At 48.3% G+C, this 14,085-nt stretch overlaps 1 protein-coding gene across 1 annotated transcript in view; it reads left to right on the top strand.

The window, feature by feature from the left end:
* The first annotated feature begins 5,086 nt into the window (after positions 1 to 5,086).
* LOC310844780 (solute carrier family 12 member 9-like) overlaps positions 5,087 to 14,085 on the top strand; it is a 95,738-nt gene continuing 86,739 nt past the window's right edge. Inside the window, exon 1 of the mRNA XM_083739341.1 lies at positions 5,087 to 5,394. Coding sequence (XP_083595467.1) covers positions 5,196 to 5,394 — 199 coding nt within the window. The 5' untranslated portion in view covers positions 5,087 to 5,195. The remainder of the gene's footprint in view (positions 5,395 to 14,085) is intronic.

Consider the following 14,085-nt stretch of genomic DNA (forward strand, 5'->3'; position numbering starts at 1 on the left):
TAGCTTTTGCTTTTCCCTGTCTCTCTGAGAAGACAAAGAGACGACATGTTTCTTTGTCCTGATTTATGATTAATAAATCTGTAGTTGTAGTATGCTTTCACAAGCCTCACGCCTATTCTGTGTGCGTAGTTTGCTCTGCTGATATAGTGTGCCCTGGCTTTGAAGCCTGGGTCACAGATTTACGTCGGAGCAGAGGCCGATGGGTCTTTGCAGTGGGACGGCTGGAAGGAGACGACCCAGCTGGGGCTAGCCAGCTAGCCTTACGACCCTCTGCATGCCAACACCCCCCCTTACATTTTTAACAACTACAACAAAACATTTGTACAAATAAGGAACTGGGTGCTGGTAACCCACATCAGCATTGTAGGGTGGGTGAGGTTTACAGCTGACTTCAGCAGTGAGGAACACAAGAAGAAGAAAAAGCAGGAAGGACAAAGGGACGGAAAAGGCAGAAAAGTTGGTTTCTTATGCTGCTTGATTCTAGTTATGTGTTTTCACTTCCCTTTGGGTGGGGAAAGCACTTACAATGGGCAGCACTCCCAAAACGTAATGAGCTGACCTGAACCCACCCTAGGAAAGTAGACCTGGCACCTTCCCCCAACCCCTAATAGCTGGAGACTTTTCACTTCCAGAGAGCGTGCGAGTGTGCGAGCGCACAAATTGCTGGTCTGTTACTGAGATTCCCCATGAAAGCCAGGGTGACGCCCCCCCCCCATTTCCCAGCCCCCATTTTTCCTCACAACAACCCTGTGAGGTGGGTTAGGGATAGAAAGAACAACTTGTCTAAGAGCCCCAGTGAACTTTCTCGCTGGAGAGGGGAGATTTCAGTTTATATTCTCCTAAAGTTAAGGCTGAGCATGTTAGGAATTTTCTATTGTTCTTCAGTTTGGCTTGGGGGTTATCTGCATTTTATTCTGTTTTCAGTTGCTTTGAGACTTTTTGGGGGGTATGAAGCGACTGGAAATGCAGTAAGCAACAACTCATCTCACTTGCTGGGAAGGAGAGGGTGTGTGTGTCTTTGTGTTGAAAACTAGCCTAGAATACAAAGGTAAAACTTACATTCATTGCCCTGCCCACTTTTGCCTCTGGTAATGGAATGTTTTTCAGAAGAGAATGTGGTCCTCAGCTGAAAACATCTCACCCAGATCTCACAGGACTGGAAGGTGTCCTTCAGGTAACCTGGTCCCAAGTTGCTCAGGGCTTTACAAAACAGAAACGAGTTTACAGAGCATTCATTTGTTTGCAGGGAGGTCAACATTACCTGGCACTACCCAGTGCACCTTCCCTCCATTTCCCCAATTGCCAAAAGTCTGGATATTTTGAGGAAGAGGGTTTGTTGAGCAAATGGCTCCCAATCAACTTGTTACACAACCTGAATTGGCTGGTTATGCCATTGAATCCCACCAGAGAAATTGAGACCCTCTGGAAAGAGCCTTGAATTGGAGCACTTTATGCAAAGACCCTCCTCCCCCTCACTTTGGAGCTTTTGCCATAAGGAAAGCGGCAAGGGTGGCATTTGCTTGGTGTAACTGTCCTCTGAGTTCCCCACAAATGAAGCCAACTCCAAAACTACTGTTTTCTGCAGGCAGGCAGCTAGCTGATCTCCAGCCACAGGTGAATGGGGGAAGGCTCCTTCTCTAAGATATCTCTTCTTTGCAGAACAGCTTCAGGCCATTTGCTATCTGTGTGGGGCATCTGCTGATAAGGATTAGCTAATCTCCTTGACAAAAGATGCATCCACCCACAACACTGAGTGAATCTGTCTCTCAAAGGAGATATTGCAAACTAGCAAAGGTAAAGGTAAAGGTACCCCTGACCGTTAGGTCCAGTCCCGGACAACTCTGGGGTGGCGGTGCTCATCTCGCTTTATTGGCCGAGGGAGCCGGCGTACAGCTTCCGGGTCATGTGGCCAGCATGACGAAGCCGCTTCTGGCAAACCAGAGCAGCGCACGGAAACCCCGTTTACCTTCCCGCCGGAGCGGTACCTATTTATCTACTCTTCTGATCAGCAAGCCCTAGGCTCTGTGGTTTAACCCACAGTGCCACCCACGTTCTTTACCCAAACTAGGCATGGCCAATCTGATTGACTTTTAACTCAGCTCTTTGTTACAATCACAGAACCACAGGGCGCAAACCCTCCCCCCCTCCCGTCTGATTGATTGTTTGATTGACTGCAGTTATCTCCCACCTTTTTCTCCAAGGACCTCAAGAAATCATAGAATTGTAGTTGAAAGGGTCCCTGCAAAGCAGGAATCTCAACTAAAGAATCCATGACAGATGGACACCAAACCTCTGCTTAAAAACCTCCAAGGATAGAGACTCCACAATCTCCAGAGGGAATCCGTTCCACTGTCAAACAACGACATTAGGCTGAGAGGCAGTGACATGGAAGCTTTAGCTGAGATTCCTGCATTGCAGGGGGTTGGAATAGATGACCTTTGGGGGTCCCTTCCAACTCTACCATTCTATGACTGCCTCTAGGTCACCCAGTGAGCTTCATGGCCAAGTGGGGATTTGAACCCTGGTCTCTCAGGTCCTAGTCTGATGCGCTAACCACGAGGCCACCCTGGCACGTGACACTACTGTATTAGCGAAATTCCCAGCCTTACGTGGTCCGAGTGGAGAATGAACATGCTTAGTGGTCACGTAATGCTGGCTGGAGAAAGGAGGGAGAGACTCACTGGGTGACAGAAATCAGAAGCTGGAGCTTGTAGACTGTGTGTAGCAGTCTACACACCAGCTGCTTTTAAAGACACAGCTGCAGCACTTGCTTGAAACGTTGGCAGCCATAAATATCTCGCCATCCACACTGCCTGTATAGTTTGATCAACTCTGGGAAAGCAGCTCTGTGTGACTTGCCACCAAAGTGGCACCTCCATGTTTGGACGCAGTCTACCTTGCTGCTTGCTCACTCCTTGTGAGCATGTTGCCTACATACTCTCCTTGTGATTTTTCTGGGGCTTCTGAGCCAGCTGCTGGATCGCATGAGCTTTTGATCTGATCTTCCTATGCTCTGAATATAATCCCCCTCTCCAAAAAACCCCCAATTTTATTTCCTGAACTACGAGGGAGGCTACCTATGCAGAACTGACACAGCTGAGTTCCTTGAAGGCTGGACTTAAACCATTCAAAGCCTGTAAAAAGCCCCTTACCCACCACCCCTGTAATGATGGCCACCGATCCTCCAGGGATTCATGGGGATACTTCTGAATAGCCAGGGAGCTGCTCCTCTTCTGCCTTTTGCAGACACAGAGTTTAATTTCCAGTTTTATTCTCTGCTTTTATTGCCGCTTTAATTGCTTTTCTATTTTATGTCTCGGATTTCTCCAAGTGGCTGGGGAGGTGTGCTTGGCTGCAAGAGCTTCTTAAATCAAGTGGGGTGGGGGGCTTCCTGGGAAAGGAAAACAGAATGGGAGGAAAATAAGCTAGGTGAGTCAGTGCAGGAAAGAACAATAGGTAAAGGGAGGAGAGAGAGAGAGAGAAGGAATCCATATTCGTCCCAAATTATTTAGCTGTGATTTCTGCATTGCATGGGGTTGGTCTGAATGACCTTGGGGGGTCCCTTCTAACTGTTAGGGTTCTGATTCCGCGAGAAGAAAAATCCAGTTTTGCTAGAACCAACTGAAATGTCACAAAAAGAGTGAGCAAGCTTCCGTTTTCTCCAGAATTCTTCGTTACAGCCGCTAGACCTCATGCAACGTGGGAAGGAGGGCAAAATCTGGTCTAACCACAAGTCTTAAAATGGAAGCGTAGGTGGCGGTGGGCAGGTTTCAGGCTGCAGCTGCGACTGCTGGGGGAAAGAAGCACACCATGGCTGACCACCGTCTCTTTTGAAGAAAATAAAAACGTCTCCGGTCACCTACATCTGCCTCTGCTCTTAATGAAAATGGACAGGCTAGCAGGGGCTTAGCAGGAGGAAGGGCTGCTATCAAGAGCTGCTTGAAAAGTTTGCAACTGTGAATTGCTGGGTCATATCCAATTTATCATATCCAATTGAGCATATCTGTTGAGCAAAGGCCAAAGCAAAAGAGGCCCATTCTTAAAAACCCAGACGTAAGTATGCATACTCTGACAGAAATCACAGAGAATCATACAGTTGCTAGGGACCCCAAGGGTCATCTAGTCCAACCTGTGCAATGCAGGAATCTCAGCTAAAGAATACCCCCTGGATCTACTTTCCCCACCTGCTTTCCAAAAAGCATGCTTTGCATTACTTTATTATGACATTCCTATCCCACCTTTCCTTGGCCTCTCCAGTTTATCCTCCACAACAACCCTGTGAGGTAGGCGAGGCCAAAGGAGAGTGATTCGTCCAGGTTTACCCAGTAAGCCTCCTTCCTGAGCGGAGATGGGATCCACGCCCTTCCAGGTATATGTATCATGCGGGTGCAGAAATGGGTCAATGCTCCCATCTCCATTTTCACCTTCGTGTGCTTCCGATTATTTAAATGCGATGACTTCCGGGAAAGCCTTAATGTCACGTTGAACACGTGTTCAGCGGGAAAGGTTGAACACCTTTGCTGCAGTTCAACCCTACGCCTGTTTACTCGGAAGTAAGCCCCGGCACCGAGTCCGATGCTACAGAGTTCTGGAGCCAGGCTGCCGGATCCAGTGCAGGTTTACTCGGAAGTAACACACACGCACGCAGGCACACGTGCCTAATTTGTGGAATTTCCTTCCCAGTAAACACGCACAGGCTCGGGCTGCCGTTAGGACTTTGCCCTTAAGCGCGGACTGTGCACGGAGCATCATGCGCTTTTGCACGCGAGTAAGTCGACCCATCCAAAACTGAGCGCGGGGGGTTGTTGAACTCGATCCAGAGCAGAAAGCCTCCGGCTCTCGCGGAACCCCTTACTCCCGAGTAGACATGTGTGCGTGCGTGCACGTGGAGGTGGCTCGGGCGGCGGCTTCCCTCTGCCTCCTCCGCGCTAGGCAAGCAGCTCCGCTTCCGTGGGAGACCCTTTACTCCCGAGTAAGCCGCTCCCCGCTCCCCTCCTGTCTTCCCCAGCAGAAGCAGCCCAGCCCGAGCTCGCTCCGGCCCGTCAAGGCAGGAGGCGGGGATCGGGGCGGCGCCGGGGGCGGCGCGTCGGGGCGGGCCGGTTTGCGCCCTGGAGGTGCCGGCGGCGGGGCTGGCCGCCGTAGTCCCGTCCCGTCGGGTCCCGCGCGCCACTGCGCCGTCGGAGCGAGCCGCGACCATGCCCCGGCCCGCGAGAGGCTCCGGCGGGCCGTCGGAGCGGAGCCCGCTGTTGAATTACCGGCTGTGCAGCAGCGTCTCGGTGGAAGCGGAGCCGTCCGCGGCCAGGGCCGCCGGGGCGCGCAAGCTGCCCACCTTCCTGGGCGTCGTCGTGCCCACGCTGCTCTCCATGTTCAGCGTGGTGCTTTTCCTGCGCCTCGGTGAGTGGGGCTTTCCCTGCGCGGCTGGAGGAATCTGGCATAGGATTGTTATTAGCATTGTTACTTTTATTATTTAGTTCGAAAACCGAGTTCAGCGCGCGTGGCGGAGACCGTATCGCGTCTTAAGAAGCCGCCTGACCCGAAAAGCTCAGTTTGGAGGCGGCGGGGAAGCGCACGCACTTTGCCTATGCTCAGGAAACCTGGCTCTCAGAGCTGGAGAACCAGGGGAGGGAGCAGCCCTTTGGTTCAAGCCTCATCGTTGCAGCTGTAGGCGTTAGGTGAGTCAGGCATCTCCAGTGATGGGAGTCCAGTAATATCCTAGGCCACAGGATTCCCTGCTGCTAGTGAGAAGATGACTTTGAGATGAAGGCTACATAAACGTGACAAATATTGTTTCACATCTGTTTTAAAGCTCAGTCTGTGCGGAGGTTGCTGCCTCTTCCCCTGAACTTGTTGTCCTTCCTGTTTAAGCCAGGTTCTCCCTGAGGCAATAACCCTGTGTCCAGGTGAGGGCTTCTATAGATGTCCCTCATAGCGTGTTATCCAAACATATCAAAATACGCCCCCTGTTCATAAAAAGCTAGCATCTCAGGGAGCAATGCCGGCTAGAACCCTTCTCCCTGTCATCCTAGGTTTCTATGGGCAGGGGTTATCGTTTATGAATGGAGCTGCTTTTGGTCATGTTGCTTCGCTGCCAACAGCTCTGCTGTCTGGAGTGGAACAGATCAGAGCTGACTCCTGCAGTGAGAATTAAATCCTAGTGACTGTCTGCTGACTTCCTCTTGGCTTCAGGGCACCCTGCCCAACAGCACCTTATAATTAACCAAGTCTTATAAGTCCTCATAAGGTCCTAACTCCTACACTGACCCAACACATCAGTGCCCTACTATGGGGCCTTTTAACTAGCCTGGCAACTTACCCTACCAAATGCCAGCTTCCCTAAGGAAGTGGTTCTCAAACTTTTTTCTCTGGACCACACTTTCTCGATAAATACTTCCTTGTGCCACCCTGAATTTTTCATTGATAAGGAACACATTGCATTATTATCTGACTGGGTTTCCCCAGACACTCTGGGCGGCTCCCAACAGAATTAATGATAATAATAATAATAAAAAAGTGATAAAACATAGGACATAAAAAACTTCCCTAAACAGGGCTGCCTTCAGACGTCTTCTAAAAGTCAGATAGTTGTTTATTTCCTTGACATTTGATGGGAAGGTGTTCCACAGGGCAGGCGCCACCACCGAGAAGGCCCTCTGCCTGGTTCCCTGTAACCTCACTTCTCGCAGGGAGGTAACTGCCAGAAGGCCCTCGGAGCTGGACCCCAGTGAATGATGGGGGTGGAGACGCTCCTTCAGGTATACTGGGCCGAAGCAACAACTTGTGGCAGTGTAAACGTAGAACACAACTATTTATAATATGATCGCAGGTAAAGTAAGGGACGCGGGTGGCACTGTGGTCCATACCACAGAGCCTTTTGGGCTTGCTGATTGGAAAGTCGGCGGTTCGAATCCCTGCAATGGAGTGGCTCCCGTTGCTCTCTTCTGCCAACTTAGCAGTTTGAAAGCATGCGAGTGCAAGTAGATAAATAGGTACCGCTGTGGCAGGGAAGGTAAACGGCATTTCCATGCGCTCTGGCTCTTGTCACGGTGTTCCCTTGCGCCAGAAGTGGTTTCGTTATGCTGGCCACATGACCTGGAAAGCTGTCTGTGGACAAACGCCGGCTCCTTTGGCCTGAAAGTGAGATGAGCTCTGCACTCCATAGTCGCCTTTGACTGGACTTAACTGTCCAGAGGTCCTTTAACTTATGATCACAGGACATCCAGAAGGTATAAAACAATGCAGCTACGTAAGAGCATAAATCATTTCCAAAATATAATTGTAAACTTATGTACCTTAAGGATGCATACAAACTCAGTGAGAGGCATGAGCTTGCTTTTGCGGGCAACTCTCCCCATCCCATCAACACAAAGAAGCCTTTCTCTTGTCTGGTTTTCCTCCCAATCACTTGATTCTCTTGCTCTCCTTCTGGAAAGATATCTACCCATATTTGGCAAATAAAAAAGATATTGTCATACTATAGTATACAACGCCACACTGAAATGTTTATTTTATTTTTTAATATATATTTATTAAGGTTTTTAAACATAAATGCAGAAATAAAAAACAATATAACATATATCATAACATACTTTCTTAACTTCTTAGGACTCCCTCACACCTCCCGCTCCCACTTGCATCGTTGTCAATTCTTGCCCGCAATTTATCATCTTGTTTACAATCTTTTGTCACATTCATTTAACTATAGTCTATTAATTCTCCAATAGGTTTATAATTTATCCTCAACTTACTTATCATCTTGGTTCCGTCTAATTTAGTGGTGCACAATTATTTATAATCTAGCATCCTTTCTTAACATTCAACCAAATTGCAATGTTTTTTTAGATAAATCTTAAATTTCTTCCAGTCTTCTTCAACCCTCTCTTCTCCCAGGTCTCGGATTCTGCCAGTCATCTCGGCCAGTTCCATATAGTCCATCAGTTGCATCTGCCACTCTTCCAGGGTGGAAATGTTTAAATGTTTATTTGATGGCCCTTGAATCTTCCCACCGCTCTTGCCACCCTCTCCTGCCACACCCTCTGAGAAATACTGTCCTACAAGACCAGGGGTAGGCAACCTAAGGCCCGGGGGCCAGATCCGGCCCAATCACCTTCTCAATCTGGCCCGCAGATGGTCCGGGAATCAGCGTCCGGGAATTACATGAGTAGAATGTGTCCTTTTATTTAAAATGCATCTCTGGGTTATTTGTGGGGCATAGGAATTTGTTTATTTTTTTCTCCAAAATATAGTCCAGCCCACCACATGGTCTGAGGGACGGTGGACTGGCCCACGGCTGAAAAGGGTTGCTGACCCTTGTATAAGACCCATATCCACTCTTTAAAGCCTGCCTTGCAGGGACCTTGAGTTCAGCTGCATCCTCTAGCCTTACTCCCTAGAGCATTTTTTCTGATCTGGTGCCTGGAATACAGTGTCACTCCAGGGTTCCTGATCACCACATTTGACCCTCATACTATCTGCACTAGTGGTCTATGCCCCACAAAGACCCCTCTTCTGTTAATAATCTCACGCTCTTAGCAGTTAACTTCTACCTTCCTCTTCCAAAACCCTTACAAACAACCACAGCACCTCTGCTTTGGTCTCCATACAGTCCAAGGCTGCCGCCTCTTATAAACTTGCCCCACTCACGTTATTGCAGTAATGGCTACCTAACCCCTTTCCAAATGCCCACCTCTGTTCTGGGCTAGAAATACTACTCATTGGCCTACCTGCCTACTGCGAATTTGAAGCGCCTGCAAGGAACCAGGCTGGGATTGATGGAGATGTTGTAGTCCCAAAACATCTGGAGGGCACCAGGTTGGGGAGGGATGGGCTTTGGGCCTTTACCCAGCAGCTTGAATTGGACTTAGGAGAGAGTAGGCAGCCTGTCGTTGGCATCCGTCTGTCTTGAGAGACAATGGAGTGTGCGTCCGGGGGCAAAGTCAAACTGCTGCGTTAGCAGCATTGAAGTTACCTCTCTGTGGTGCAAACTTGAGCTATGTGTCTGGAGGTCCTGGGCTGCCCAGAGGACAAGACCCCCCTCTCGGCCTCCCTGATGGGGTCCAAAAGAAAGCAGAGCAAGACGTTTGACACCATCTTGGCTGCAGGAGTTGCCGGAGGGAGGCGTCCAAGGAGCCCTACAACCATCTTAGGGACTGCACTCCAGATTTGTGTATGGTTTACTCCAGAGTTTTCCAAGCTTTTCATGTCGGTGACACACTTTTTAGACATGCGTCAGTTCAAGACACAATAATTCATATACGGTATATGTGTGTGTGTGTGTTTTAACATATCATTTTTCAACAGTAATTAAACATGCTTTTACATCTTATACAATTTTTTGACTTCCCTCAATCTCATCTGGAAATTTTCCAGTCTAATCTCTTAGTATACATTTCTTACTTTCCCCATTACATTTAAATCTCATAACTGTTATCTCTGTTCTTTTTCTACTTTGTAACGTTTCATATATTTCTCCTTACAAAACTTCTTGCAGTCCTACTAGCGTAATTTGTTGATTACAATTGCTCTTCAAATAGTTCATATACTTCTTCCAATCTTCTGTGAATCTCTGGTCCCGCAGGTTTCGAATCCTTCCTGTCATTTTGTCCAATTCTGCATAATCCATTAATTTTTTCTGCCATTCTTCTTTCGCACGACATAGTAATTCAGTTTTACTAGCAAACTGGAAGGTATACTAACTCCTTTCCAGCACCGGGAGGAACTTGGGGAGTGTTCACACGACACAACCACACACTGCAACCGACACAGTAACATGGCACGACCTGCAGTTTGGATAGCTCTGATTTACTCCCTAGCCTTTTCTTCTTCCAAAGATATCGCACAAGGCAGCAGACCCTCGTACCTACGGGACCGCCTCTCCCGGTATGCTCCACAGAGGACCTTAAGGTCCATAAATAGCAACACCTTAGAGGTCCCGGGCCCTAAGGAAGTCAGATTAGCCTCAACCAGAGCCAGGGCCTTTTCAACACTGGCTCCGGCCTGGTGGAACGCTCTGTTTCATGAGACCAGGGCCCTGCAGGATCTGATTTCTTTCCGCAGGGCCTTTAAGACAGAGTTGTTCCGCCTGGCCTTTGGCTTGGAGCCAATTTGATTCCCTTCCCCTCTTTTTTCCTTTTTCCTTCTGTGATGGAACTCCTATTTGGGGACTTCCCTGGCTTTTTTCTGGCCCACATAGGACCAGTCTGGATAGTTGGCCTTGGTGAAGACTTGACGTTTTTATCCCCAAAAAAGTTTTTGATTTGAGTTTCCACTGAAAGGAGGCTGCATTTTAATGTTTTAATGTTGTATTTTAATCTTGTTTTTTAAGTTGTATTTTGATCAATTGTTTTATATCGGATGTTAGCTGCCCTCAGCCCGGTCTTGGCTGGGGAGGGCGGGGTATTAATAAAATTTATGATGATGATTATTACCTATTTTTCCAGCATTGCAGGGGGTTGGACTAGATGTCCTTTGGGATCCCTTCCAACTCGACAATTCTATGATCCCCTCTTGCTGGGACCTGCTTCTTCAGTCCGCTTGAGCGGAAGCAAACGTCCCTGCTCCCCCCCCCAGCCCCAACACACACCTGATGTTCGATCGCAAAGTGCTTTCTCTCAGAAATGGTTGTGGCAGCTGGGAAAATGAAGGAAGCGAGCCTGTAAGTGCTGGCCATAATAAGCCTTCGCTCTTCTTGGGCTTTGGGCCAGCCGGGGTCACTCCAGTCGTTATATCCCCTTGCGTCTTGATTAATACCTTTCTGCAGCTGTAATGGAGCACTCAGGCTGCAACGTGGTGTTAATTAAGTGTGCAGGGTGGCCGTGCGAGAGGTGATGTGGTTTGTAAGTTCTGGGCTGGAACCACAACTGGATTAAGGCACCGTATCGTAGGCACACAAAAATCTGTTCAGTCCAGCATCTTGCGTCTCCAGTGGCCAGCCAGATGTTTTGGGAAGACCACAGCAACAGCCCTTCCTTGCTGAGTTTCCCCATGCAGCAGCTATTGAGAGATAAAGGGTAAAGGGACCCCTGACCATTAGGTACAGTCGTGACTGACTCTGGGGTTGCGGTGCTCATCTCGCTCTATAGGCCGAGGGAGCCGGCATTTGTCTGCAGACAGCTTCCGGGTTATGTGGCCAGCATGACTAAGCCACTTCTGGCGAAACAGAGCAGCGCACGGAAATGCCGTTTACCTTCCTGCCGGAGCGGTACCTATTTATCTACTTGCTTTGATGTGCTTTCGAACTGCTAGGTTGGCAGGAGCAGGGACCGAGCAACGGGAGCTCACCCCGTCGCGGGGATTCGAACCACCAAACTTCTGATCAGCAGGTCCTAGGCTCTGTGGTTTAGACGACAGCGCCACCCGCGTCCCTTATTGAGAGATACCGTACATTGCCTCTATATGTGGAGGTTCCATTTAGCCAGCACGGCTAATTCCCATTGGTGGATCTGGCCTCCATAGATCTCTCTCAAGCAGGTCCAGTGTTTGAGATCAGCATGGCTAGGATCCTGTTGACAGCCCCAGAACAGACCCTGCCCCACCCTCAGGGTCCGCATCTGTCATTACTGGTGCATTCCTGCATTGCATGCAGTTGGACTGGATTACCCTTTCAACTCTAGGGGTGCAGTAGCGCCCCAAAAGTAATCCAGCTTCAAGAGCCCAACTCTGGAAATCAAACAGGGGGTGGGGGGCACTTGTAGAGAGAGTGTCTGGCATAGACCTGACCAACATACATCCCGCCACCTGGAGAATGTGGAAGATTTCTCCCTCCAAACCCGAGCACCGAATTGCAGAAACAATTTCCAGAGGGTAGGCGTGTTAATCTGTTGGCAGCTGCAGCACAAGTCTTGTGGCTTCTTCAAAAGACTTTCTGGTTCGATTTGACTGAGGCTTTCATGGCCTTGGGGAGTCCTCTAAATTGGGAGGCACAAAGTTGCCAAAATGGTGGCAGTGAGGATATGTGTGTGTTTCAAAATACATTTTCGATTATGTGTCGAGTTCTTTGCACACTCAGAGCAACGGAAGCATTGCAGCGGGGCTAGATCGAAATGGCTCTTGTTAAAATGTTTGTGTGTGTTTTCAAGAGTTCAAAACATTTGCGCCAAAGCATGAAGTCTGCACATCTGTGTGTCTGACGGGACTCTAAATCTAGACCCAGCAACCGTCACCAACAGTTAGCACTTAAATTGGTTTGATGTTGTTTGCATGTTTCAAAAGATTTCAGATTTATTTCTGTTAAGTGAGAGACAAATGATTGAAGCATTGCTGGTCTCTCTCTCTCTTTGGAGGGGCAGGCAGTATTTCGGAGTCTCTTGCCGTGTGCCCGTCCGAGATGGCTACAGATGGAGTATCTGCTTTACTCAGCTCACATTTATTTTTTTACGACAAATGGCCGCCCATGAGAAAGCAATCAGGCAGGCCTGCAAGAAATGGAAGCATCTCTTAGGAAGGAGAAAGGAAGACGTTGGATCATGTTTTTTCTTCCTTCACTAAGCGATCACCTGTGTTCAGTCTTCAGCCTTTCCCTAGTGGAAGCTGCCTTATACTGTGTCAGACTTGGTCCACCTACCTCAGTATTGTCCACTCTGACTGGCAGCGTCTCTCTGGGGGTTCAGGCAAGTGTCTCTCCCAGCCCTATCTGAGATACTGTGGATTGGGACCTTCTGCACGCAGAGCAGATGCTCCAGCTCTCCTCTGAAGAAGTGCTAGTGTAGGATTCAAAACAAGGCACATGGTTTTGAATTCATTTGAAATATAAGTCTGTTCCTAAGCTGCTCCATTGTTTGAAATGCAGGTTCTTTGTCCTGGAGGCAGACTGCCCTCATTTGGCTTGCCTGAGTAATCTGAACAGTCTTCTTTGTAAATACCCACTTAGGCTTAGTCAGTAGGGTATGAGACTCTTAATCGCAGGGTCATGGGTTCAAGGGGCAAAAGTTTCCTGTATTGCAGCGAGTTGGACTAGATGACCCTTGGGGTACCTTCCAATTCATCAGTTTCTAAGATTTTGACTCGTGACCTGTCTGATTTGGGTGGGGCAGACTAGGGATTTGAAGTTGTGGGTAATTGGTGGGGCAAAACTTTGGACTCGAAGCCTTTCAGTTCCCACAGATTGGGCTTGGTAGTTTTGCTCTTCATTGCATTTGGTTTAGAAGTACTCTGGCATTGAGATCTGGCTTCCTCCTCTTCATCGCTCATTGAAACGCTTCAATTCTGCTTTTTCAACACGCGGTTACTGCAGTCTCCGATATGCTCTACAGTTCTGTCGTCCCACCATGTGCGCATGCAGTCTTCAGTTTGGGATTGGGCACAGAATCTGGAGCATCGGCTTTCCTAAGCAAATCAAGTTTCTAGTCCATATGAAAAAGTCAGCTGTGGCAACCAGTTGTGATTTCAGTGTCTTCCACAGTTCTCTCCCCCCCCCCCCGTTCCCCACCCCACCCTATTGAAGTAGAAAGATTCTCTTGCCAAATTTTTGTACTCAGCTGAGTTTTAAACCTTACAGCAACATTATGTTAATTATTATTCTAATTAAGCTTATTGTTTATTTAAAAACAACAACAACTGCTGTTTGAGGGAGTCCGGTGCAGGATCAGAAAGCAAAACAAACAGAATGCAAGGGAAAGAGCCTGAAGATAACAATTTTTGTGTGTGTGTGTGTGTGTGTGTGTGTGTGTGTTAATTGTGGTGAAGGTAAAACGGATTCTGTTCCAAGAAAAGCTCAATTTCCTGCACCACTTCCTATATCCCTTATACAAGTCTGCAAAAAGTTGTTCATTTTGAATAATGTATTCCCCCCCCCCACCCCAGTTTCCTGCATGTTCTAACAGGCTCAGACTGTCCTTTTTATGTATATATAAAAGACTGCAGTTCCATTGAATTTGGTGGGAATATACTTTGGGCAAGTGTCTATGGGACCGCAGCCTTAATCAAGGAGAAACTAATAGTAATAGGATACTGTAGAAATTAATCCGGGATCTGTGCAGCCTGATAGTATATGCCAGCCTTAACAAAGGCCAGGGATGCAGTGCAGTTACACCCTGCGTTCCCTTGCAAACATTCTCAAATATTTAGATCTGAACCCCGTGGGGGAAAACC

Source organism: Podarcis gaigeae, assembly GCF_964106915.1.
Source record: "Podarcis gaigeae genome assembly, chromosome: 5".
Taxonomy (NCBI): domain Eukaryota; kingdom Metazoa; phylum Chordata; class Lepidosauria; order Squamata; family Lacertidae; genus Podarcis; species Podarcis gaigeae.